Below are 27,913 nucleotides of genomic sequence, written 5' to 3'. Positions count from 1 at the left end.
TCCTGAGGGGTTAAGGACAATGTCCATTTAAAAACAGGCTATGGATTGTATTGTCCGGTTTTGCCTACTAATCAGCTAATATCCGCCCCCCCCCGACCCCCAAACCACAAAGCTACAGCTTTCAAGCATTAGGGGAAATTAAAGAAATTAAACGACACAACCTTGGTTCCTAGCTTACTCATATACTGCAGCCTCACATATAAACACGGTGAGCCTCGCGCCGCTCTTCACGACAAATGACCTATGCAATCTTTAACGTGAGCAAAGCGGGGTCCTGGATCTCCTCCAGGTCCGGGGCCGGTTCCGACTCCCGGGACGACGCCCGACTCGAGCCGCTGGAGCGGGAGGGACCGAGAGCTTCGGAGCCCGCGAGCCGGGCCACCCGTCGATCCTGCAGGCAAGACTTCATGGCTTCCAGCTTTAGAATAGGGTCACTTCCCCAAAACCCAGATCAGCTCCTCAACAGCGGCTCTCTCCTGGATGATGTTCTGCGAGCGGGATATTTGGCCTCTTGGGACATTTTTGGAGGCCACAAGAGCGGGAGTGACCCCGGCATCCAGTGGGCAGAGGCCGGGATGCAGATAAACACCCCACAGTGCACCACAGGACAAGCCCCCGGAGGCAGAATTATCCGGCCCGGATCGTCAGCGTCAGCAGCGCCTTTTCCCCCAGGGGCAGAAGAGGCCACGTCCCAGGAGAGGGTAGGCGCGCCTGGACCCAGGACTGCGCGGTCCCCCTGCAAGCTCACCCGGGACCGCCCCGCCCCCGAGTGGCCCCGCCCCCTTCTGGAGGCGGAGCCACGGCGCGGGGGCGGGGCCAGGCGCTGAGAAAATAAACATTGCTTGAAAACTGAGAGCGGAGGGGCAGGGAGCCCAGAGCCGCTTTCTGCACCGCGCACTTTTCCTGCCACCCACGCCTGAGAGAACGGCGGGGCCGACCGCAGCCCTGGGAAGCTGAGCGCCTCACACGGACGGACGCAAAGGCCCGACAGACGGACGCCTTCCTTTCGGAAAGCTCAGGACGCTGGGTGACTTCTCGCAGACCCGCCCCCGCCGCGCCCTTGGAAGGTGCGCTCAGACTACCACTCCTGAGGCGCGAAGGCGACCTGGGCGCGCCGCGGGGAGCCCCAGCCGCGGTCCCGGGCGCGGTGGGCGTGGCTCCGTCTGGCCCCTCCCTCTCCCGCCCCGCGCCCTGGGCCCCGCCCCACGCATGCGCGGCCGGACGCCCGGGGGCGGCGCTGCTCCATCCGGGTACCCGGTGGTCGGTGGCTGTTTTGTTTTCTCCGCTAAAAACTAGGGGAAAGTCAGGCGTCCCCGCGCTGCGCGACACCGGGCTCGGGACCGACTGCACGAGCCGGGCTGGACGTAAGTGCGGCGCGGGAGCGGGGGCGGGGGGCTGCCCGCCGGGCCGGCGCTGACAGGGTCGCTGTCCCCACCTCCGGGGAGGCTGCGGGCTCGCCTGTGTCGCCCCGGACCCTTCCGGCCGCTTCCTCCGGGACGGCCGCGTGCGGACTGTCGCCGGGCTGCCGGACAGCACCCCTCCCCGGGGTGTCCCGGGACCCCCGAAAATGACCGCGGTCCCCTCCTTGAGGGTAGGGAGAAACAGCACCCTCCCCCCTCCCGAGAGGGAGTGTCACCCTCAGGTTCAGGCGGCGGGGGGATGGCGGCGCCAGAACGAGTTCCCACGTCCTCGCAGCCGGAGTCCACGCGGGACCTGGAATCCCGGGTCTGGGGGCGGGCTCTGCGCAGCGGGGGTGCCGGGCGCTAAAGCAGGAAGCCTGGGCTCGGCGGGGCTGGGGGCGGGGCCGGGGCCGGGGGCGGGGCCGGGGGCGGGGCCGTGAGCCCAGGGGATCGCGCCCTGGGCTGCGGTAGCTCCCGGGAGAATGACAGGTGAATTTTCAAAACGGGGCTCGTCTTAAAACTGCTTATAATCACAGGTGTTCATGCTTAAAAGGGATGTTACGATTGGACTCAGTGCTCTTTTTTTAGGATATCGTGGTTTTGGGCAATCAGGATTGCTGACTACAAGACGGATTGAGTCTCTGTAGGAGTTGGGGTGTGTCTTGATAATTAGCAAGTTATACGTAATTCAGGCTTTTTTTCAGACGTTGAAATAGAGATAGTCCGGATGTGTCTTAGGACAGGTCTGCATAGCTCAAGCTCGGAGGAAATGTTTTATGTAATTTGTTAGGAAGGCTATGGTAATTTGGCTGGATTTTTTCTTTCCCTTGGTCTGAATTAATATTAGGTTCAATTTTGTACTTTCTTTTGGCTGAAAGACATCTGCTAGAATCAGAGGTAAGATATTAAAATGAAAAGGATGTTCTTAGCATAGAAATGATACCAGAAATCAGGGTTGGTTCTGGAAAAAAAAAATAATGAAATGCAAGGAGGTGATGTGAGTAGAAGACCCGCAGTGCACTGTTTAATTTCTCAATCTGAGTGTGAAGAAACACATGTTCTGTGATAAAATGTGTAAATTCCTAAGACAAATATTTTTTCTGCTGAGCGCATGTTTCAACCAAGAGCCAAAGTTTGCCTTTTGTCTCTCTACCATGCTAGTGCCCCTGGATTGTAAATGTTAAAATCACATAATAAATCAGTTTGGAATTAAAATTAATAACCATTATAAAATGTTTCCATATTTGGAGGCCCACTTTCCTTCATATTTCTTAAATATACCAAAGCCATCTTTTAAATTAAAAAAAAATAAGCTAAATGAATCCAAATTTTGTTTTCCAAAGTTTTAATGTGGAAATTTATTAAAAATTAAAATATTCCAAAGAGGTATACATAACCAAAATAAAGTATTTCACTTTTGTTAAATTATTCCTGAACTGTTCATTATTTTCTAGGAACATAATTGAAGCAAGTGAATAGAAGTACTTTATTTAGTTGCTTTTTTGTTTGCTTTTTTTAAGTGACCTGAAAAAAATGTCTGGATTTCTAGAAGGCTTGCGATGCTCAGAATGCATTGATTGGGGGGAAAAGCGCAACACTATTGCCTCTGTTGCTGCTGGTGTTCTAGTAAGTGTCATTGATAATTTAGGTCTTCATTATTTTGGTGTTTGTTTTTATATATTTTGAATTCTGTATGATGTCTTAAAATATGTACTATTTTATCTCTGACAACTAAATTTATTTTAATAAATGTTGATGTTTTATTTACACAGGGGTTGAGTTACTCCATTTTAAATGTTGATATTATGGCTTGAAATTTGATTAATAGAGTGATTGGTTTTCTTTAAATGCATGTTAAAAATAGTATATAAGACAATACGCTTTATACGTTTTTTCATTAAATGGATAATACCTCTTTTTTGTGAGTACATTACCAGGAAGTGTTTAAGGAAGAAACAGGTCAAAACCAGTGGAGAGATATGATTGCATTTTTTCATAATCCATACTTAACTTTCTTCTTGATCTCATTAAAAAACAAGACAAAAGAAAACACAGAAAACTCATTAAAGTGTGTTGCCTAGAAGTAATTTATAGTATAAATTCCTTATTTACATTGCAAATCCCTCAAGGCATCTGATACTTGTGTTTTATGCTCTTAGGTTATCGTGTGTTCTAAATAATGGATTTAAAATAAACAGACAGGGACGCCTGGGTGGCTCAGCGGTTGAGCACCTGCCTTTGGCCCAGGGCCTCAGGATCAAGTCCCACATGGGGCTCCCTGTGGGGAACCTCCTTCTCCATCTGCCTATGTCTCTGCCTCTCTCCCTCTGTCTCTCATGAATAAATAAATACAATCTTTTAAAAATAAATAAAATAAACAGACAAAAATCTAAGTTTAGGGGCACCTGGCTGGCTCAGTCAGTAGACCATGCAACTCTTGATCTCTGGGCTGTAAATTCAAGTCCCATATGGGTATAGAGATTACTTAAAAAGAAAATCTTTAAGAAAAAAAATCTAAATTTAAATATCTTCTCTTTGCTTAGTCTCTGACATTTAAAATCTATGAAAAATATTTATCCTAAAGTAATGGTAAAATATAAAATTACCATAGAGGGGTGCCACTGGTTCTGTTGGTAGAGCATGGGGATCTCGATCTGGGTAGTGAGTTTAAGCCCCATGTTGGGTGTAGAGATTACTTACAAGTAAAATCTTTTTGGGGGGATCCCTGGGTGGCGCAGCGGTTTGGCGCCTGCCTTTGGCCCAGGGCGCGATCCTGGAGACCCGGGATCGAATCCCACATCGGGCTCCCGGTGCATGGAGCCTGCTTCTCCCTCTGCCTGTGTCTCTGCCTCTCTGTCTCTCTCTGTGACTATCATAAATAAATAAATAAATAAATAAATAAATAAATAAATAAATAAATAAATCTTTTTTTTTTTATTTAAGATTTTATTTATTTATTCATGAGAGACACAGAGAGAGGCAGAGACACAGGCAGAGGGAGAAGCAGGCTCCATGCAGGGATCCTGGGACTCCAGGATCACGCCCTGAGCCAAAGGCAGAGGCTCAACCGCTGAGCCACCCGGACGTCCCAAAAGTAAAATCTTAAAAAGAGAAAACAAAACTGCCCTAGAAATTCTGCACTTAAAAACATCCAAAAAAAAAAAAAAAAAAGCTTTAAATTTTAGTCTGTGAAGAAAATATCTTTTTTCTTTTTCTTTTTTTTCTTTTTTTTTTTTGTGTGAAGAAAATATTTTGAATACATTGAGGTGAGGGTAAAAAAGAAAAAGGAAGAATACTCATTCTAGCTAGTAAAAATGTTATTAATAGAGTATGGCGCAGTCTATAATCTGATAAAAATAATTTGATTAGCTTAAAGTAGTTATTTTAAAGAATTGCCGGAAGATGGCAATTCCCAGAGTTGACTGGGTCATGGTTGGGAGTGGGAGTAGGGCAAAGGGGTTAGTTTTAAAGCATTCTAAGCTCCTTACCAGAATTTGGTTAATATCTTATTCTAAGTTTGTGGTCAGATAATATTTGTGCAGTTTTAGTGTTTTTTAATTATGTATTTGCCCTTGATAACATCCAGAGCCAAATTCAATTAAGATAAATTATAATTTGGTGTTTAAATTGAATTTAGCATCACACCTAAAACCATCTGTGGACTGCACTGTAATTCATCAAGAGGAAAAGCAGAACTGCAGAGCCATTACTTATTTCACAACACCAAGAGAATAGCTAAAATTCTGTCAGCAATAAGTATGCCCCATATTTTTTTGAATAATTTTTTTTTCATTTTCAGTGATAACCTCTTTCTGGAGGCTTACGTCAGCAACATGAACATGCCACTCCTGTCAGTTGGAATCTAAGTCACTTTTTTAACCATTTTGCTGCCATGAGAAAATAAAACATACTTCTAGTTCATAAAATAAGATGACAGATTTTATTACAACAGTATAAAATAATGATTGAAGAGGCTCAGAAAAGAAGTTCATGTGGGGCACATGGGTGGCTTGGTGGTTGAGCATCTGCCTTCCGCTTGGGTTAAGATCCTGGGGTCTAGGATTGAGTTCCACATCCAGCTCCCTGCAGGGAGCCTGCTTCTCCCTCTACCTATGTCTCTGCCTCTCTCTGTGTGTGTCTCATGAATAAATAAAATCTTAAAAAAAAAAAGTTCCCATTAAATAGTAATTACTGGCAGACTTAAGGGTATCTAATATTTACTCAGATATTAAGCCATGTGCAAATTATATGCAAGAAACTGCTAGAATATTTAAGAAAATGTTGGCATTCATTAGAAGGAATCTCTTCACTTAGATACTTTTTTAGTTAGTGAGATAAGAAATTACTGTAATTTCTCACTAATGTTGCTTCTTTATATCTGTTTTAGTTTTTTACAGGCTGGTGGATTATCATAGATGCAGCTGTCATTTATCCCACTATGGAAGAGTTCAACCATTCATACCACGCCTGTGGTGTCATAGCAACCATAGCCTTCTTGATGTAAGCATCAGACATTACTTACATAGATGGTCACAAAATAAAAATGTCCTCCATACACTTGAGTAGAGTTCATAATTTTCAGATCATCAATGTATTGGACATGGTTTAAAAGTCAGGTTGCAGAGAAGGATTTATTAAGAAAAGCAACCATTCTCTTTGCTAGTCTCCCTTCCAGCTCTCCTCTCCCACTTCCATCCCCCAGCTCCTCTCAGCTCTCCTTTTATTGCTGATGTTTACAACTTTACTTTTTAGGTCAGAAACCATGTATTTTGTCTAAGTGTTTGTTTATTCACTTATCCAGCAAATATTCATTAGGCTTTTATATCCCAGGCTCTGCTCTAGGCACAGGAAATACAGTAGTGAATAAAACTGGGGAAAATCTGTGCACTTACGGAATTTATACTCAAATGTATAAATTTGACAGATAGTAAGCAAGGAGAAATAAATTATGTATATGGCATTCTAGATATCACGAAGTGTTACCAAGAAGGGGGAGAGGAGATGTCGGTGGGAGATACAGAAATTTTAAATAGAGTCATTGAAGGCCTCATGAAGAAGGCACTTTTTCTATAGTAAAGATTTGGGGAGATGAAGGAGTTCACCATAGGGATATGGAAAAGAAGATCATTCCAGACTTATGGAACAGCAAGGACAGAGGCTCCATGGCAAGGAGACCAGGATAGCTGGGGTAAAGGATCAAGGTCATAAAAGCCAGAGAAGACTGAGGGGACTAAAGGGACATGAGAATAAAATGTACCTCATAATTTTGCTCTTTTGCATGAGCAGATAATGCTTTTGTTAAGAGCATTATTGGGCCAACTGGGGAACTTGACTGAGATCTGAAGAGTAGATTGTGATAATGAATCATTGTTAACTTCCCAATTTCGATGGTTGTATTTAGTTCTGTGGAACAGTCTTGTTTGTAGGAAATGCATACACATTTCTGGGGTTATGGGGCATCAGTTTGACAACTTTCAAATGCTTCAGAAAAAAAAATTATTTGAACTATACTTGACAATTTTTCTATAAGTTTGAGATTATATATAGAACTGGTAATGCCAGAGAACAAATAGAGATTATTCGTTTCAGAATGTGCCTGATCGTGGAGACTGGCTGACAGGACAGGGTCATAGCTGTTTGACAGAGGGCTATAAAGTCTATTCAAATGGCTCAGCAAGGAAAAACAGGAGCAAAGAACCACTAACCTAAGACCATCTGCATTTTTAAAAAAATATGAAGCTTATTTTAAAACGTATTTATTAAAAAATAAAATAATAAAAAAATAAAACATATTTATTTTGTGTACCAAATAATGTGGTTGATACAGAGATCACTGAACATAATTATGGTATTTTGATCATTCTAAAACTTAGATTTGAATGAATAAATTAAGACTTCATATATTACTTAAAAAGTCAGGGTGCATATAGTCAACATGTTTATTAGGCTATGTGTCAAGCCCTGTGCTAGGCACTGAAAATAAAAATGAGAAACAAGGTAGACAGAAGCCTTGCCCTCATGAAGCTTCCATTCTAGTGGCAGACACACACATACACACACAATTGGATATATATATGTATATATATATGCACACATATATATACACATACATACATATATATAGTATATAAAGTTTTATAACTTTTTAACTTAGTATATTGGGAACATTTCCCCAAGATATTTAAATTTTTGAAGGGATACTTCTAAAGAAAGCAAAGCTGTGTCAATTTAGAGTGGTACTCTATGCAAGTCAGCAAAAGACTTTCTGTTTTTAGAACATATATCAAGGATTGAAAAACAAGATTTTACCCCTTGAATCTCTTCAATTATGTCTTCAGAGCAAAGTTATTGTTTTGCTTGATATATAATTATTTCTCCAAAAATTGGACATTAGCACAGAATTATCACAATTCATTCCAAAGCCAATTTTAAGCAGTTTTTGGATTATCTAGGGACTTTCTGTTTTGTCATGCCATGCATATTACATGTTGAGTATGTCCAATGTCCAATATGTACAAATGGAAACCTAGGTAGGACCAAGCTAAAGATGATTCCATCTCAGCAAGATTTTCACAAGTGTCAATTTTAACAAATTTTAACAAGTGTCACATAATTTTGAAAAATTATCTGGTACCAAGCATCAGAATCACCTGAAGGACTTGTTAAAACTCAAATCTCTGGGCCCCACACACACCCAGAGTTTCTGCCTCAATGAGTCTAGAGCGGGGTGGGGGAATTTCCTTTCTGATCAGTTCCCAGGTGATGATTCTGCTGGTCTGGGAACGATCACCACTGCTTAGAGGCTATCAGGTCAGAGGGGCATGGTTAAATTTCCATGAATCCATTTCTCAAGACTCATGAGGCCTAACCTTCAATTTGAGGCGCTCTAGTTTCTTGTATCTGGTAATTTGATGTCATGGCTAGTTTTCTCTTGGAATCAAAGACCGTGATATCTTGGCTTTATTTTATTCATACAGGATTAATGCAGTATCAAATGGACAAGTCCGAGGTGATAGTTACAGTGAAGGTTGCCTGGGTCAAACAGGTAAATAGGTGTAAACAACATCTTACTCTACATCCTTAAAAGTAAGAATTACACGTAGAAGAGCCACCTATCTAACTCTTTCAGATCAGAGATAGGATGGAGGTATATCTAGAGCAGAGGTTATAGGTTTCAAGGCATATAAGATACAAGTCACATTTAATCAGAGTTGGCTGTAGAGTATAGTGTACACAGTTGTGAGTTTATAGCCCTGTGCAGTAATGTGTAGATATAAGTGTATGTGGTATACAGCAAAGGATGGTATGTAATAAAGAATACATGTGCAAAATCAACTTTATAGTACTTAAAGCTATACCATATAAATTATTTTCTTTTTGGCCAACTGTATTTGATTGGATTGGCATTTTGAAATAGTTTATAGAATCATAGTATTTTGTATGTGTTTTGAAATACAAAATATAAAATTTACCATCTTAATCATTTTTAAGTGTACTACAGTTCAGCAGTGTTAAAAACATTCACATTACTGTGTAACCAACCTCCAGAACTCTTTTCATCTTACAAAATTGAATAAAATAATAGAATTTTGGAGCTTAGGGTCACCGAGTCCCTTTCTTCTCAGCTAGGGAAGCCCTGTCCCGTGGACTCCGTTGCCTTAAACCTGAGGTAGGCCAGATACGGATGTGTGTGGCGCGGCTTCCTGAGAGTCCACCATACACAAAAATTGAAGGAGACATTGATTAAGCAATTTAAATGATAAACTTAAATCTGTAGCAAAAATAAATAGGAAAAATCGAGTGACTTTTAAACAGGAGAAACTTCAGCAGTCAGCTCTCATTCTATACTTTTAGACTCTTTGGTTCACTCTCTTTGTAGATGAACTTATGTAGAAGAGATACAGAAACACTAATTTGCCATAATCATAAACTATAAACAAATATACAAATGTTAGCAGTTAGTGCTGATAATAATAAGCCAGTAATAGCTAGGGCTAAGACTAGAATATGGCCATCACGTCTCTGACTAAAATTTGTTAGCTAGCCAGAGCCAGTTGTATTTAATACCACTGCTATGACTATCAGCTTATTATTTCATAACTATTCTTTTGTTTTGCTTTTGAGATGAAATCAGAAATTAAAAATAGCATTCTATTTGTTTTGCTTTATTGAACAAGGCAGTCTTTTTATTAAAATGTATTTGTGCTAATTAAAGAAATTCATTTCCATTCTAGGCAGTCTAAGGACTACTTATTTTGTAGCAAATCTTCATAAATATTTTATAAATGTGATTTAAGATTTGTCCTCCTCTCTTAATATAATTTTAATGTAGCTTTCCTAAGTGCCAATCACAATAAGTGTGAATTTATTTCTCTACCTGACTTACCTAAAAGTGAAGTATGTAGTGTGTTTAGATTCACATACCACTGAATATGAATTTTTTGTTAAGTATACCTGTGTTATGGCTTGGAAGTTCTCTTGGAGGAGTTTCCATTTTGAAGTAAAATTTCTAAGAATATAAGGAGAATGAGCCTGTAAATATGTTGAAACATATTTTGTGAGATTTTTATAGAATGAAGAGTTTTTCTTAGTATACATATTTAAGGAAATTAATTATAGGCACTTAGAATATACAGACCAGCCAACAAGAAAAAGGCCAATGTCTGCACTGATGAAAGATACTCAACACATCTTCCATTCTTGTTTTAGACTTTAAATGGCAACTACACATTTTTTCTGTTTTGATTTTTGCTTTCTTTTTTGAAAACTTAATGGAACTGACTGCTGCTGTATGAGAAACAATTCTGGTAAAATGTTACTTCTTTTAAGGTGCTCGCATTTGGCTCTTCATTGGTTTCATGCTGGCCTTTGGATCTCTGATTGCATCCATGTGGATTCTCTTTGGAGGTTATGTTGCTAAAGGTGAGAGAAAAGAGTTTATATTTTACTTCAGTGGAGTACTGAAGTTGTGCATTAAAGTTATTCTTGAATAAAGCTTTTTTTCAGATAGATGAGTTTGCTTACTAGCTACTAGCATTTATCCCTGGGAACTCCCTTCACCGTAGCAGTATTTTGTTTTGTTTGTTTGGTATGTTTTTACTATTCTTTTCTTCTGTATTTTCTCTTCTAATCTAGAGCCTGGAAATCATGGGACACAGCTCCAAACCTTGCTTCTCTTTGGCTTCCAAAAATCTAAAAAGCAGATATATTATGTTCTCTAGCTATTTGGCAAGTTTTGACTTGGTGAATGATATCCATGCAAAGCTCTAACGTCCTCGAATTAAAGTTTATTGAGCTAAGCCTCCCTGGTACTATGACATCCTCGCCTTTTAGATAGAAAGTAAATTAATTCTTCATGTGCATCTGCTATATAAGGCCACTGTAAAGTCAAGCCTGCAGGAAAAGGCCTGTTCTTAGATCCCTGGTTGAAATTTCACCTTGAGGGACCCCAAGAAATACAAAAACCCCTTACTGTTCCAGGTAAAATTGATTATGCTTTGCTACAGTAAAAATATGGTATCTGTGTTTTGCACCTGGACCAGCAGGGATCTAATCTAGCCCATATTTTAGCCCTTTATTTCCTTGAAGACCGTGGATTAAAATCATGGGTTTCCTGAATGTTTATTAAGATCATGTAAGTCTTATAGACAGGAATGGTAGGCATTTTAAGTATGTATTGTTGTTGTTTATATAATTTATTCCTAAGACCATATAATTTTCTACTAAATATTATAAATAATACTATTAAAACCTATAATTTTCTACTAAAAATGTAGAAAAGAAAGAAACTATAATAATATACTGCTTTTAAATGTTTTGGTATATTTCCTTTGGTCTCTTATATTTTTGTGTTGTTGGAAACATAGTATAAATACAATTTTGAACCCAGGTTTTTGCATTTTACATGATATCCTAAGTAGTTCTCTTGCTGCTACAAAATCTTTATCACCACCATATTTTAAAAACAAAAATATTACATTTTTATCATATGAATTCCATAGTAGTCATTCATTGTAGGATATTGAAAATATAAAGGAGCTCAAAAAAGAAAATAAAATTATTGATAATTCTCCTTTCCCAGAAGCAGCTATTAACACAGAGCCCCTTTTTGTAGAAATGTGTTTATCTCACAGAAGTTTTAGTTGTTTTCCTAAAGACTTCGGGACCAGGTTATGCTTTAAGAATTATTACAGGAGATCTGTAACTTGTGAATTGCCTTTCTATACTATCTTTATGAGCCATTGTAGCAGTAACAGTTATCACTAATGTGGAATATTTAATCTGGCCTTGCAGTAATGAAGCCTGTGCAAACCAGTTGTCATGGTAATCTGATTAATTTAAAACTATTCTGAGAAAAAGTTGATAATTCATTTGGTTATCATGCTTGAGTTTGTCAATTAATGAGTATTCATTGACAGCTCCAATGGTAGAAATTTGTGAGGATTTCAACTTCAGTCTGGGATAAATTGGAACAAAACGTTTCTCTGGCAGTCTTGCCCATCCTAGCTAATGGCTACTCTGTCCCTCCAAATGTTCAAGCCAAAAACTCTGGATGATTAATTAAGTCCTGTAAAGATGATACTTTCTTTCTCTCATACCCTACATTCAGTCCATGAGCAAATCCTGTCGATTTTGCTGTGAAAATATATCCTGAATCCCACCACTTTTTTTTTTCTTTGAGAGAGAGAGAGAAAGAAAGCATGCTTACCAGTGGAGGGTGAGGTTTGGGGAGGAAGAGCAGAGGGGCAAAGAGAATCTTAAGCAGGCTCCACACTCAGCACAGAGCCTGATACAGGATTTGATCTTATGCCCCTGAGATCATGACCTGAACTGAAATCAAGAGTCGGATGCTTAAATGACTAAGTCACTCACCACTTTTTTTTTTTTTAAGATTTTATTTATTTATTCATGAGAGACACAGAGAGAGAACTAGAGACCTAGGCAGCGGGAGAAGCAGGCTCCCTGTGGGTAGCCTGATGTGGGACTCAGTCATAGGACCCCTGGATCATGACCTGAGCCAAAGGCAGACACTCAATCACTGAGCCACCTAGCTGCCCCCACTCACTGCTTTTTTAAAATGTAGATTTTAAAGTAAGTGCTACATCTACTGTGGGGCTTGAGCTTACAACCCCGAGATCAAGATTCACACTCTACTTACTGAGCCAGCCTGGTGCCCCCTGAATCCTACCACTTTCTACCATCTCCATTGCTTCCACCTTGGTTCAGTCTGTTAAGAGTCTCTTGTCTATTTCCTGAAACAGCTTCCTCACTGGTTTCTGTTTCTCCCCTTACCCACTCTAGTCTACTCTGTTGGGCAGCCAGGGGAATCCTATTAAAATATGTCAGTCAACTCATGTTACTTTTCTGCTCAGAACCCTCCAATGGCTTCTCATCTCCCTCAGAGTGAAGATCAAAGCCCTGACCATGACTAGAAGGTTCCATAAGATCTTCCCCACCCTCTTACCCCCTGCCCCTCATTCTTCTCTGATCTGTGTCCTGCTTTTCTGTTTCTCCCACATGGCCATTCCTCTAATGTGCCAGCATGCTCCCACCTCCAGGCTTGTTGCAAGCTTGCTGTTCTGCTACTTCTGCATGGTCCCTGCCCTTACTTCCTTCCTGTCCTTTTGCCACTGTCCGCTTCTCACGAGGTCTTCCCAGCCACTTGTAAAAAATGTCATCATTCACTGCACTTCCCTTAACTTTCCTTGATTTATTTTTTTCTCCTCATTTATTCTCTACATTATTTAGTTTCACGAAAATGAAGAAATTTTGCCTGTTTTATTTACTGCCATATTCTTGGCACATTTCAGTGCTGAACATTAATATGCACTCGCTAAATATTTGTTAAATGAAGGAAGGGAGCCATCACTTCCTAAACCAGTGCTGGACTCTGTCACATGCATTATGTCATTTAATACTCAAAACCACCATGGTTACCGGAAAATTCAATTATGTAAGACAGGAAAACTGTTGTTCATAGTGTATCAGAAACTGTTTTGAGACCATAAACCTCTAAATATTACAACTATTTTTACAGAAAAAGCCATCGTATACCCTGGAATTGCTGTATTTTTCCAAAATGCCTTCATCTTTTTTGGGTAAGTTTCTTTTGCATTCTTTACTCTATTTTTTCAAATTCTTTTTTTATAATTGTTTCTCTTACATTATTTACTATATTTGATTGATTAATGTACCCTGTCCAGTGCCCCTCCTCCATGTTGTGTCATATAATATACAAAGATAACCAACCTTGGGAACATATTCTGAGCTTCTTTTTTTTAAATTTTTTTTAAATTTTTATTTATTTATGATAGTCACAGAGAGAGAGAGAGAGAGGCAGAGGGAGAAGCAGGCTCCATGCAGCGGGAGCCCGATGTGAGATTCGATCCCGGGTCTCCAGGATCGCGCCCTGGGCCAAAGGCAGGTGCCAAACCGCTGCGCCACCCAGGGATCCCATATTCTGAGTTTCTTAAATTGTCACCACCTTCCCTTTCATGAAGAACTGTGATCTCTGTAGATTAGTTACTGATACTGACTATTCATCTTAAATCTTTATCTCTAACAGTTGCTTCCAGTGAAAGCCTGCTTAAAACCTTTTCTCTTGAAAGTTTTGTGTTTTTTTTTTTTTTTTTAGGATTTTATTTATTTATTCATGAGAAACACACAAAGAGAGAGGCAGCGACACAGGCAGAGGGAGAAACAGGCTCCATGCAGGGAGCCTGACGCGAGACTCGATCCCGGGTCTCCAGGATCACGCCCTGGGCAGAAGGCGGCACCAAACCGCTGAGCCACCCGGGCTGCCTGAAAGTTTTGTTTCTGAGTGCATTTTATAGTTCTTTCTATCCTTGGTGTCATTAGAACTTATGCATGAGATCTGAGGTGTGGAGGAGAAGCCCTAACATTTTTTTATCCTTTTGATTCAATGACAAATTAAAGGATTGCAAAATCCCCTAAATACCTTAGTACTTTTATCAGTAATCTTCTCTAATATTCATTCTTTCCTGTACCTAACAGCCTACCCTTGTCCCCTACTCTTAGCCTTCCACCCTTGCCACCATCCCCCTCCCCCACAAATCTTCTCTTTATCCTCTGCATCGAGGATTTTTTTTTCTTTCAGAATTTATTATTTATTTATTTATTTAAAGAAAGCAGGTAACGGGCAGAGAGAGAGAGAGAATCTCAAGCAGATTCCACTCTGAGGTCAGAGTCCGATTCGGGCCTTGATCCCAGGACTTTGAGATCCTGATCCGAGCTGAAACCAAGAGTGGACGCTTAACTGACTGAGCTACTTCGGTGCCCTGGCATCAGGGATTTTTAACCGTTATTCCACGGGTAGGGTTCTGAAGATGGGGAAGCACCAGACATTTCTGTATGCAACACACTAATGTACCTGCTTGTTTCTGGGAAGAGAATCTGTGGTTTTCATGATTTTCAAAGTCCTTAATCCAGAAAAGGTTTAAGAAAACTGCTCTATATTCTAGGACAGTCTATTATAGGACTTCTCCTCTTTCCCTTCCTACTGACCACTAAACGTGAAATCTAAGGCCTATATCTACTTGAGACACTCATAAAATGCTAATAGTTACCCTTTAATAACATTCAGCAGTGGTACTCAACTTATTCCTTCACCAGGAATTCTCACAGTTTTATAAAATCAGTTTGGAAATAAGACAGATGTGGGGATCCCTGGGTGGCTCAGTGGTTTAGCACCTGTCTTTCGCCCAGGGTGTGATCCTGGAGTTCCAGGATCAAGTCCCATGTCCAGGCGTCCTGCATGGAGCCTGCTTCTCCCTCTGCCTGTATGTCTGCCTCTATCTCTCTCTCATGAATAAATAAATAAAATCTTAAAAAAAAAAAAAAAAGATGTGAACTTAGATGTGCACAGTGTCTGGGTCATTCTGCGTGTCCTGAAACTAGTGGAGAAAATCCAGAATTTAAACAACAAAGAGTGAAGCCACTCATGTTATGCAGAAAATAATAATGACCTAAGTTTACTGAGAGTTATTACGTGCAAGACACCATTCTTAGTGTTTTACCTGTATGTTCTCAGCTAACCCCTGACACGACCCTGAAGGCAGCCCCGTCATCAGCCCCGTATTAGATGTGGGAAACCAAGCATGGAAAAACTAGGCTCAGACTGTGGCCACGTTTCAGGATCCAGAGTTGAGGGTGATGCCATTCAAGGTTTGGGGGGAATTCAGTTGATGTTTTCTCCTTTTGCTGTCCTCAGCCAGTTGTTCAGTATGAGTTCTGACTCCCCCTCCCTCTCCTTTATCGAGAGCATGACACTGAACTTCAAAATACAGCAGGAGTAAACCTCATTCCTCAGCTTATGAAGTACAATTCGAGTCCATCTGTGATTTTGTAGGGTAGTGTAGCATGTTCATGAGGAGGACAGCGTGGATATGTAGGGTTTCCTTTCCTTCCGAGCTGCAGTACTGAGGCTTGGGCATGTGCACAGAAGGCCCCCAAGCATCCGAAGCTCACTGTTCTTGTGTCTCCACAGAGTTGGAGGTACATGGCGAATGCAGGGCCGCACAGCTTCAGTCAAGGGAAGGCAGCATGAGGGTGTGCGGATGGAGTTGTGGGGAGAGGCACATAGCAGCCTTCTTTATCATTGTTTACTCTGGCAGAGAGGAGAGGAAGGGTAAAGCAGATTCTACCTTGAGATGCTTCTATCACAGCAGGGGGGACAGAGGATTGAGGGGGAAGGTTGGCGGGGAAATTGTCTCTGTCCCAGTGAAGGGAGAGACAGGTGAGCTCTCATAGCAGTTTTCATAGGTCATAAAACCTTGGAAACCCGACCATTGACTTCTCTAAAATTAGATATGATAAATTCCTTTTATATGGAACAAGTTTGGTTAGTTTCTCATTTGGTACTCGTGTCCCTATTAAGACTAAAACCTAGGTTTTTTGAAAATACTCTAAGCAAATTGAAACTAATAAACACTGTTACTAGAACAGTTGTACCAGATTGCCAACCATTCTGATTTGTAACAGAACAATACTCAGCAACAGCTGAAAAATTACTGTTTCAGAAATCAGACTCAGATGTCAGTAACACAGGTGACCATCTGACAGTGTAGGAGGGACTGGCTTTTGCCCAAGAAACCCTTCAGATTACGATTTACATCTGTTGATGAGTATTCTGAAGTAGGTCTCATCCAAGCTATCTGGAGGTAGAGCCCTGATAGTAACTGGATGATTAGAGATCAAATCACCTTTTGGAGCTTTATGAAATCCTTTTTAAAAAAAAAAGAAATTAACCGACTTGCAAGAGAGGGTACAATTTCCTGGTTGCATTTTTGTCTTCATCAAAAGACACTCAAGTGTTTAGAAAGGCTTAGGAGAGCCGTGTTAAATTCATCATTACAATTGCAGTCTTAAACCTGAGTAGACACTGGTGCTCCTTGAACAGACAAGAAGACAAATGAAAACCAGCCTGTGCCCTGATGTCTACCGCCATCCTCAGTTTCTCCCTCACACTTGCCCCCTACATCTGAGCCTGTTGAACCGCCTCTGAAGAGTCTCAAACTTGTCCTCTTTTTGTCCATTTCTATTGTTCAGTCACCAGCATCCCGTCCTAAGCAGTTCACATCCTGGATTGGTTCCTCCCTTGGATACAGTTTTCCTGTGTCACCTTGTTTTCTAAAACATGGCTCTAATTCTGTCATTTCCCCATCTTAAATTTTTTCAAAACTTGGAGCTGTCTACAGAAGAGCTCAACACTAGTGGCCATCCAGTCAAGTTCTGTCCATGGTTTTGTTTTATTTTATCTTATACAGTATTTTCTGTCTTATGGAGCCAAATTTTAAAACTCAATGTGACAATCCTGAACCTTGCATAGCAACAATCAGCTGGGTGAATAGTTAAGCCTTTTAAATAGGGGTACATCTCTGCATAACCCCGTATCACAAAGCCTAGAACTGAGTATCATTTGCCCCCTGCAGTAGAATATACAGGCTGGCACCCACCCTCTTGACTCATTTAAGGCATGGAAGGCCCCTGTGGGCAATTAGCTGCCCTGTGCAGTCAGCTTACCAAATCCTGGCCATCTCCATTCCCTATCTTCCTTGTCTCTTAGGCTATAATCTAGCCATATTGGACTCCTCCCTGTAATACTGCATGTTAGATATCTTTACGTGTACCTGTAGCTCTAGACCTAGACATAGACTGGTATCTCCTTGTGCATATAATTGCCCTCTTGCCCCTCTATTTTTTTTTAAGATTTTATTTATTTATTTGAGAGAGAGACAGAGCTAGTGAGAGAGCATGAGCAGGGAGGAGAGGGAGAAGCAGGTTCCCCACTGCACAGGGAGCCCGAATTGGGGCTCGATCCCAGGGCCCCAGGATCACGACCTGAGCTGAAGGCAGACAGACACTCAACTGACTGAGCCACCCAGGCGCCCTGCCTTCTTGCCTCTTTTAAGTCGAAACCTAGAGGACAGCTGTAAACAGTTCCCCACCTAAACCCTGGATTGTAAGTTCTGTGTGGGCATATTCCTGATACAGTCTCTTGGGCTTTTCCTGAGGCCCCACAGTCTTTATTCCTCTTTGTTTTTTGATAAACCATTTCCTTTCCCTAAAACCTCTTCTTTCATCACACTAGCTCCTGTTCCTACCAATCTCCCATTGAAACTCCTACTTATTCTTCAAAGCCCATTTCATATATTTCCACCTCTGGAACTTCTTCACTAACACATCCAGGCAGAATAAATTCTATATGTTTCTGTGCTCTCAACATTTGGTATATATACCTCTTCCCCACCTTTCACAGCCACCTCTCCTCCCTGCCATTACCACATTGTGTCACCAAGAATGTGAAATGTGAGCAACTTGAGGCCAGAGACACTCTATCTTCTGTATTTTTATAACCCAAGCATCTAGCACATTATATTCAAAAAAGGTTTGTTGAATGAATATGATAAAATCAGACATACATTGGTTACATACTAAACATCAGTTAACTTTTCAAGAATGGCATATGTCTCCAGTATGCAGAAGTTAAGGACATGGGAAGCACCTAACCAGTTTCTACGTTCCATGGTTTCTTTTCATACAACTCATCAATTCTTTGTTGCTAACTTCCCACCATTCTCCCAATCTCACATACTCCTTTTCCCCCCACAAACGCAACTAGATATGATGTTTTTCTTATTTTGTTTGCAGAGGACTGGTTTTTAAGTTTGGCCGCACTGAAGACTTATGGCAGTGAAAACACCTGATTTACTTCTGCACAGCAGCCCTGCGTGGGTTTTTACTGCTCGCTCCCAATTTTTTGTAATGCCATTTTCTAAACTCATTTTTGAGTGTAGTCTCAGCTTCAGTTTGTGTAATACTAAAATCATGAGAATTTCCTATGTAAACAACAACAAAAATCTGTTGTGTGCATCGGATTAACTTATAAAATGTTGAAAATATGCCACATGAGTAATTTGTATTAAGTTTTATCATGGTGTAATTTGTAAAAATAAATTACAAAAAATATTATGGATGCATCTTATACAAACATTTGTCATATCCAAGGTCCAAAACTATAATTAAAGTGCTCTGAAGATTTAATGTGTCTGTTTAAATGTGGCCTTTTCTGTGTCAAATGTTAAATGAAATATAAACACCTTCTTGTTTATAAATCTGTGCAGTGGCCAGAATTCTTTCTCGCTGTACTTTGAGTTTCATTTATACAGTTTTGCCAAAAATTCTGCAAACATTTCATTGTAAGTAGCCATCGAGGGTCTCCCCAGGGGTAAGTGACCGTGTCAGAAGAGAGAAACTCCTGATTCAGCCACCAGGCTGCTCAATGGTGTCCCTCTGGTGCCACTGATGGGGAGCTGGGGAGTGACAATCACTCAGCCATGACCCATGGTCCTGGTGGGATGCTGACATTCACTCTACATCCACCATCGAAGGAAAGAAGAAAAGGATAGAGACTTGATACTAGGCTTTATTTACTAAGGTGACAGATATTTTGTTGGTGTGACAATAAATTGGATCCCAAGTTTCACTGTATCTCTGTATTGAACCACTAACCTCAAAAGAGACCAGCAGGGTCAACCAAAATTTCAAACATTAACTACTGAGAATTCCCATAGTCTGTTCCTTTTGGAACCCTGTTATCTGTTAGCCCCCTCTCCAACTTTGGCAAAATGGGAATCTTTTTTAAATGAGCTAGCTAACTATGAGATGCATAAACTTCAGAAACACAGCTTGAATTGTTTTCTTTCATGAAACTTGATACAGTTAGCCTTTCCTGAAACACAAAATACCTCCTAGGGGATTTAAATTTGTGGTACCCTTGTCCACATCAGCCATGTGGTCTTCCACCATGTACATTTGGAATATTGCCTGGGCATCCGGACACACTCAAAAGAAACGGCCGTGTTATTGCCATCCCACAGCCAATCACTCACAGTGGGTTTTCAGAGAATTAGAGGGCATCTGAGAGGTGGAAGGTCCCTATAAGGGGACCCAGACGGTGGAAACGTAAATGATTCTCTCAAAGTCGTAGAACTAGTTTTTTAATCTTGAGGTGTAGCTCCACAACTGACCACAACGTCTTTCCCTACAGTTAAGTACAGAATGTGCTCAGGGATTAAGAACTACCTTGTGAAAACTGCTGGAATAGAAACACAATGTTTGTATTACAGGACTAAATATAAGTGAATTCTTCATTTTTCCCTATTTTATATTCTCCGTTCTGCTGACGTAGATAAGAATTCACTGGGTAGCATAGCACACTTTGTTAAGCATGAGAACAAATGTAAGAGTTGTCAGTAAAATTGAACCAATATCTTAATTACATGTCCGCACCCAAAAAAATGATAGCACAATCTTTAGCAAAACCAAACATTTATTTTGAATTCTTATGAAATTACCACTTAAATAAGTTTTTAATTTAATATCAAATTTATCTCTGACCTCATTCCATTGTACATAAGGAGACTTTGCTGTAATGAGTGTTTGTCATACACAAAAAAAAGGGAGGCAACAGTGACAGGAAGTTGTCTCATTCTCAGGCCTTGTTTTTCTTGGATGCTTTGGCTTAAAATCCAACAGCCAAATGTGGAAACTGTGAAAGCAAAGCAAACATTTTTATCACAGATGAACCATTCATTAGTCTTAAAATTTGGACACATTGATTCTGGCTTAATCTCTGGAAACTTACATGTTGACCAAAATATCCCATCACAAAGGTCTTAGAGTATCTTTCACAAAGTCTGAATTGGAAGAACTATTAGATCTCATTTCTTACAGCTCTTTACATGAGTCATTGATAAAGAGTGATCTGGCTTTTGTTTGAATGCCCCCAGTGACAGCAGACGCACTACCCATGAAGTGATTCATTCCATTTTGCAGGCAAGTTCAAATCGTTAGCAATGTATTCAGCATTGCCCATTGGGCCTGGTTAAATTCTTTGGAGAAACATAAGCATAGAAAAAAAAATATTTGTCCTTTTCTACATGACAATCTTACAAGTATTTGAAGATTGTTCTCAGGTCTCCTTTGGGTCTTCTCTTCTGCAAGCTGAACATATCCTAAGTTCTTCAGTGGTGCCACGTCACACCCTGACATAAATCACTGAGCGTCGAGTAACATGAATCATGGATTATAGATTATAGACTCTACAATCAGAATTGTAGAACTGGAAATCGGAGTAGCTAACATTTATGGGGTGTTTTTTAAGGATAAGGGTGCTAATCATTTCACACACATGATCTTTAAATCCTTACAACAACCTGGTGAGATATTACTATGTCCGTGGAGCTGAGAACGAGCTGTGAGAGATCACAGAATAAGGAGGTAGAACCCAGAACTGTCTGATCCCAGAATGTGGAATTTGATCTCATTTTACAAATGAAGAAACTGAGCCCCAGAGAAGGCAAGTGACTTGCCCGAAGGCCCTAGCCTGCAGTGAGTTAACAAGGACTCGAATTCAGACCCGCCTTCCAGAACAAGGCGCTTTTTGGGCCTCTCCGAGAAAGGAGGAGTCAGTTGGCAGGCTCCTAATCTGTTTTCCTACTTTGCTTTAGAAACCTGCTCTCCTCAGTTTTGTTGGACAAGCATTTGTTGGATCCGTACTGTGTGTCTAGAATGTGTATTTTAAATCAGAAGCAGGGGTGATACCAGTGTGACAGGGCTAGGTTTTGAGACTTTTGCATAACACAGCAGGAGGAACTCAACACATTCTGAGGCATTTATATGCTAAAACAGTGGTGCTGTTTATGTTTCTTGGCAATAAAATCATTTTAAAAATAAACTGCAAATACTTGTTCAGAAGCCAATGGATGATCTTCAGCATATTGCACTCATTTCAGAATCCATCCTGCGAGCTTAATCTTACTCTACTCAACTCTAAACCGTTATCGTATCATTTCCCCACTTAAACTTTTGGGAGCTTGGAGAATGATTCGAGTGGCTCTAGCCTACCCTTCATCCTTCCCTTTACCGACGACCCACTGAGCAAAGTTGCCTCATGCTTCTCTGGTTCTTGCTCACAACCTTCCCCTGCTTGGAATGTCTTTCGATTCCTTCCACTTAGCCAAATCCAACACAGCTTCAAAGTTCCCATTTTCCCTGACCTCCCCAAACTCATGACCTTTCCTTCCTCTCATTTGTCCAGCAGCTACTGCCAGGATTACTTACTCACTGCTTAAGAGAGAGAGCTGTGCACATAAAAAGATCTAGTCCTTCTACATGGTGAAAGCCTTAGTTTCTCTGAACCCTCACACAGTACCCAGGACAGGGGCTTGCCTGCAGTAGACACAAAAAAGCTATTTTCTTCAGAAAGGTTAACTGTGGAATTAATTTTAATAAGTGGATGTCACTGAGTCCTCGTGCTTTGGAAAGCTTGAAATAAAATCTGATTATTATATTGAAATAAAAAATTGGAAGGAATTTATGAAAAACTGTCAGGAACTGAATTTTGGTAAATCAGTGTCTGAGGTAAGATCATTGTAATGTGCAGGAAGACAGGATTAGTACGTGCAGTTCCTTGAGATCTAGAGCTGCAATTCACTTAGATTTGTCTCTCCAGCTCTTGACACAAGAGCTCTGCCATATATTAGGTAATAGATTAAATGGGATTAATTAGTGAATGAATGATTAATTAGTAATAGAACCATCCAAGGATGAGATGGGTACTTTTGGGGAATGGTGAGTGCCCCAGCCCGAGAACTGCCTGGCATGATCTGGGCAACTAGTGAAGGAATGTCCTTTCCAACACTCAGGAGTCTGGTTCTCTGAAGTGTGTTAGGACATTTGATAATGATTAAAACGTCTTTCCGGATGGTTTACAAAAAAAAAAAAAAGTCACCCCGAGATTTATCAGCTTTACAAGCTTAAATTCCTGCCTGTTTAATGGATATTTGGCTTTTCAAATGAAAGCTGTGTTCTCCTGCTAAACAAATGTTCTGCTCAGCTGTGAGAGGATAAATCAGAATAGCCTATGGGGTGGGGAGCATCACTGTCCTCCAGGAGCAGCCCATAGCACACACAGGCTGGGTCTTTGGAGCCAGACACCAGTTCAAATTCCTCTTCCATTTACTAGCTTTATCATTTTGGATAAGTTACTCTTCATCTTTTTTTTTTTTTTTAGATTCATGTATTCATTTTAGAGAAAGAAAGGGTGCAGTTGGGAAGGGCAGAGGGAGAGAGAGTCTCACACAGATCTCAGGACCCCAAGATCATGACCTGAGCCCAAACCAAGAGTTGGATGTTTAAATGACTGCACCACCCAGGCGCCCCATTCTTCATCCTTAAGACAGGGATGCTCACTCTTGTGCAGGGTTGTCATGAGGATAAAATCAGATAATGCTGTGGGACGCCTGGGTGGCTCAGTGGTTGAGCGTCTGCCTTCGGCTCAGGGCGTGATCCCAGAGTGCTGGGATCGAGTCCTACATCAGGCTCCCTGCATGCAGCCTGCTTCTCCCTTTGCCTCTCTCTCTGTCTCTCATGAATAAATAAATAAAATCTTTTTAAAAAATCAGATAATGCTGAAAAGCATCTAGCACAAAATCGGAAACTGTCAGCTTACGATAAATGATAACTATTATGCTTATGCATTCCTTCATGGTTGGCTAAACCCTCAGTAATAAGCTTTCCCGTTCATGTGGTGCTTTGCATTTTACAGTTTATAGAATGTAGTTACAGACATTATTACCTCATTTGGTCTTTGAAACAACCCAGTGAAGTAGAACAAAGATTGCCATTCTTATTTTACCAGTAAGAGAGGTCAAGGAACTTGCTTCCTTGAAAACTTGCAGCACGGCAGCTGGAATTCAGGTCTTCCCATTCCAGATCCATACCCATTGTTCCCCTTCACCTGCTGCTGCAGTGCCCAGTGTCAGGTGGGGTTCCTCAAATTTCCTCATTTATTCAGTAAATGCTTATTGCAACTCAAATAATTGAGCTGGATATTTGTCCTGTTTGTGGCATCCCTGGTTAATTAGCAAAGTGCTTGGCATATAGTAGTTGCTCAATAAATACTTGTGGAATGACTGGATGGATTAAACCAGTTTTTTGAGTCCTTTCACTAGATGGCTCTGCCACTGCCAAAGGGGTAAGAACACTTGTGGGAACTGAGGAGACTGACTATAGGGAGAAGCTGGTACAAGAGGAGACCGTCTACAGGCAACGTGGATGACTCTCCAAATAATTCTGCTGAGTAAAAGGAGCCAGACAGAACAGAAAATGTAAACCAATCTATTGGACAGAAGGCAGTTTGGTGGTTGCCTGGGGATGGAACAGGGTGGAGCAGGGAGGGAATAGTCTCAAAGAGGCAGAAGAATACGTGGTTGGCAATGGATATGGTCATTATCTTGACTGTGGTGATGGTTTCGTGGGCATATAATTATGTTTAAATGTATCCAATTGTATATTTGAAATAATGTGTGTCATAGCCAGCTATGCCTCTGTAAAGCTCTTTGACGTGGAAAAGGAAGAAGTAGAGGAAAGAGAAGAAATGAGGAAAAGGAGAAGAGGCAGGCTCTCTCTGTTTTGCCTCTGCAAACACTAATGCCAAGGCCCAGGATGAGGCTGCTTCTCTACCCCTTTAGTGATCAGTACCTAGGCGTGCCAGGTGGAGACAGGATTGGCTTGGGACTCAGGAGGCCTAGCTCCTGTGTCATCTCTGCCACTCACAAAGGTATGGTGATGCCGGGCATCAGCCTGACCCCTGTCAGCCTCCACTTGCCATTTATAATCTGGCAGTATTTGTCTAGCCAACCTCAGCATCAAATGGGACCTACCCAAGGTGACGCACATCAGAGTCCTTGGTGAACTATGAGTGATGGCCAAAGGGAAGAGGGCAGTGGGGTGACAGGAACAAGGCCTGACCCTCTTTCTAGCCTAGTCATGACAGCAAACACTACATGGAGCAGAGATCCTCAGCAGCAGCTGCGTTGTTTGAGCTCCTTGTCCTTTGGCTAAGTGATCCCAGACTCCTAGAGTACTAGTGTTATGTCCACGAGCCATCATTTGTCAAGAGCTGTGTTCTAGATCCAGCTCTGCCGCAAGAACTCAGACAGTCATGGCTCTGCCCGGTGCGTCTATCAGATGAGACTGGTCCTGCTGGCCCCGTGCAGTCCTTCTGGCTCTTGCACTACAGGATCCTGTCACTTTTTTTTTTTAACTTTTTTTTTCAAGATTTTATTTATTTATTCATGATAAACAGAGAGAGAGAGAGAGAGAGAGAGAGAGAGGCAGAGACACAGGCAGAGAGAGAAGCAGGCTCCATGCAGGGAGCCCGACGTGGGACTCGATCCCGGGTCTCCAGGATCGCGCCCTGGGCCAAAGGCAGGCACTAAACCGCTGCGCCACCCAGGGATCCCCATGATCCTGTCACTTTTACATCAAACTGTTTGCCCATTTTGATGACTCCGGATGGGAGACGTGTGGCCAGTGGCCATTATCACATTTCTGACCCTCAATGACTTTGAGGCCTCAGGAAAATGTAACCTTTACCACTTCTTCCCCAGCCCTCACTAACACACACATGCACACACACACACACGCACACACACACATTTTATTTTGTTCTCACAAACCCCAAGTCAACAAATACAGATATAACAGATATCTTCTTAAGTTCATTCACTCAACATCTATGACATTAGATTAAAAATCTTACCTCCCAGGAGGCTTGGTCATCAAAATATTTAGTCACATGAGCCGCCTTCCATATTTTGAGGCTTAAGACCAAACCTGTTAAATTTCATAATTACATGTTAAACATTTAAAACACAGCATTTGTTATCTCCAAGTTAATCAATATATCCTATGCCAATTCTGGTTATCTCAACCAAATTCCTTTTTCCTTCTATAGCCTGGAGACAGACACATTGAAGCCCTGGCCTTCCCTGGACCAGCTTTATTAATTCTATAGACATCTTTTAAAAGAAATTGGTGAGAGCAATTAGCTCCAAAGGATTTAGATTGTATTGAGAGGTATACGATAGCCACAGATCCAACACGCTTCCCAAGGTGGAACAGAAGAGCCCTGTCAGATGGTGCTTCTACTTGAAAGCTGATCCATTTAGAACACAGAGAGCTACCACAGAAAGCAACTCCAGGGCAGCCCAGGTGGCTCAGTGGTTTAGCGCCTGCCTTCGACCCAGGGCCTGATCCTGGAGACCAGGGTTCGAGTCCCACATTGGGCTCCCTGCATGGAGCCTGCTTCTCCCTCTGCCTCTCTCTCTCTGTGTGTGTGTTTGTGTGTGTGTGTGTGTGTGTGTGTGTGTGTCTCATGAATAAATAAATAAAATCTTTAATAAAAAAAAAAAAAGAAAGAAAGCAACTCCAGTTGGGTGCTCCTGTAGGCCCAGCGTCACTGGCTCCAATAAACTCTGACCTCAGCTCATGACTATTCACTTGATAGTTAGGAAAATCATTTATAACAACTTGCTTTTGTGCCTATTCTTCTTTTCACCCACCCAGCCTCTGCCCAGAGAGCTTGGCCCTGTGCATTCCTTCTGCTGCTCAAAGTCAGCTGAATTTCCCAGGATACGTGAAGAGATTGCTCACCTTTCGTATGAATCAGGGAAATGCCATTGATGGATTTTTATAGGTGTGTTTTTCATGGTGATCGGTCCGCTTGTATTAAATAGTATGATTAACAAGAGTAGGCGTGTACTTATTCACATTTTCCTTTTGTAATGCACACCTTCAACCGACACTGACATGTACAGTGCAACCAGCACACCTCATTTAGCTAGAATTATTCAGAAATGATCTCTAACACCTACACGAACTTTCCAGATAGCTGAGGCTTACTCACCACTGATGAAAATCCATCTAAAATAGACTATATTTTCTTGTCTTACGACAACACTAAACACAGACTTTTTTTTTTTTAATCGGAGCCATTGCTAGGAACATCCATTTATGAAATGCGCTATATATAATGCAGAGAAAGTATGTAGCTGTTGAGGGCCGTTGGCTTCTATTAGCAGCCCAATCTTCCACGTTCTAGTGTTTGGCTTTCAGAATTTCTTTTTCTTCCGTTAGTCTGTCTGCTTTCACCTCCTACTTCTACCAGTGTGCCTTATCTCTAGAAACTTATGTCCCTTCTAACTTGCCATTTCTAATCTGCTCAAACTGGGAAACCCAATAACCATGCTTATAGGATTACTTCCTTTTTTTGTTTTGTTTTGTTCATAGGAATGTTTCTTATGTAAAAGTGTAGACAGGCCCAAAATCGGGGGGGCCTCCTGGAAAATAAAATGCTCAGCTTTAGGGAGTCAGTTTGGTGCTACCTTGGCTGCTTAGTGACCTCTTTCCCCCTTCCTTTGTTCATGTTCTTTTTATTCATCAGTGTTCTTCTGTTCAAAGCCACATATAAAGCGCAACTCTCATTGGTCTTAACTCTTAAAAGAACAATAGTCTATTCTCTTTCTTAACTCTAGGCAAGCACCAAAAAACAAAAACAAAAAACCCAAAAAACAAACAAAAACCCCTCCCAGGTAGACAGTGCAAATCAGTGTCCTGTCACTCTGTGAATACTGGTGACAATGGTGACTGATGTCATAGGCCGGGGGAAGGTTGCCAGATAAAATACAGGATGCTCAGTTACTTTTGAATTTAAAAAACGGGTGCCTTGTATTTTTCACTTGCTAAATCCAGTAACCCTACTCAGGATCAGACTAGCCATCACCAAGAGAATGTAAACTTGTGGAGGGAGGCATCTGTCTCATCTGTATTTAACTAATCACCTCAAGGCCAGTCAGTATATTAGAGCAATTCTAGTCCATCTTGCTCTCTAAAATCACCCAGGCAATTACAAAAAGTACCTTCAGACATGTTTTGGAGTGGAAAAGAAGTCAAATGATTACCTACCATGGTCTTTCATTTTACAGAGAAGCCACACAAGGCCTAGAGAGAGTAAGTTGATGTGCCCAGGGCCATACACTCCTTTATGTCTGCTTATGCTGTTTTGTCTCTTATTTGGCATTCATTCCCTGCTTAGGGACACAATATATGAATGTCTCACCAATAACTGTTTGCTCATAGAATAAAAG

General features: G+C 41.2%; 2 protein-coding genes across 3 annotated transcripts in view; one reads left to right on the top strand and one right to left on the bottom strand.

Moving 5' to 3' along the window:
* Positions 1–842: 842 nt before the first annotated feature.
* TMEM50A (transmembrane protein 50A) lies at positions 843–19,033 on the top strand. Of its 2 annotated transcripts, none has more exons than XM_038531550.1 (7): positions 843–1,067; positions 2,921–3,026; positions 5,788–5,900; positions 8,378–8,445; positions 10,230–10,322; positions 13,438–13,498; positions 18,570–19,033. In XM_038531550.1, exons 2-7 carry the CDS (start codon positions 2,934–2,936, stop codon positions 18,613–18,615), a joined length of 474 nt encoding a protein of 157 aa, XP_038387478.1. In that variant the 5' UTR covers positions 843–1,067; positions 2,921–2,933; the 3' UTR covers positions 18,616–19,033. The 2 variants fall into 2 exon arrangements, with proteins under 2 accessions (XP_038387478.1, XP_038387477.1); XM_038531549.1 differs by lacking the exon at positions 843–1,067 and adding an exon at positions 1,205–1,364.
* Positions 19,034–20,232: 1,199 nt separating this feature from the next.
* The window catches only part of RHCE (Rh blood group CcEe antigens), a 36,378-nt gene continuing 28,697 nt past the window's right edge, over positions 20,233–27,913 (bottom strand). The window contains exons 9-10 of the mRNA NM_001048036.2: positions 25,528–25,601; positions 20,233–20,469 (exon numbers count right to left, since the gene is read on the bottom strand). Coding sequence (NP_001041501.1) covers positions 20,443–20,469; positions 25,528–25,601 — 101 coding nt within the window. The 3' untranslated portion in view covers positions 20,233–20,442. The remainder of the gene's footprint in view (positions 20,470–25,527; positions 25,602–27,913) is intronic.

The sequence above is a fragment of the Canis lupus genome, chromosome 2, assembly GCF_011100685.1.
Source record: "Canis lupus familiaris isolate Mischka breed German Shepherd chromosome 2, alternate assembly UU_Cfam_GSD_1.0, whole genome shotgun sequence".
NCBI classification, from domain to species: Eukaryota; Metazoa; Chordata; class Mammalia; order Carnivora; family Canidae; genus Canis; species Canis lupus.
Note: the sequence above shows the minus strand (reverse complement) of the source record. Positions and strands in the feature narration are given on the sequence as shown.

Bases quoted from the DNA above. Each gene is read 5' to 3' on its own strand.
- TMEM50A (XM_038531550.1), top strand. From the start codon at position 2,934: ATGTCTGGATTTCTAGAAGGCTTGCGATGCTCAGAATGCATTGATTGG. The intron at 8,446-10,229 runs GTAAATAGGTGT...ACTTCTTTTAAG, and splicing joins AGGTTGCCTGGGTCAAACAG to GTGCTCGCATTTGGCTCTTC. The intron at 10,323-13,437 runs GTGAGAGAAAAG...CTATTTTTACAG, and splicing joins TGGAGGTTATGTTGCTAAAG to AAAAAGCCATCGTATACCCT.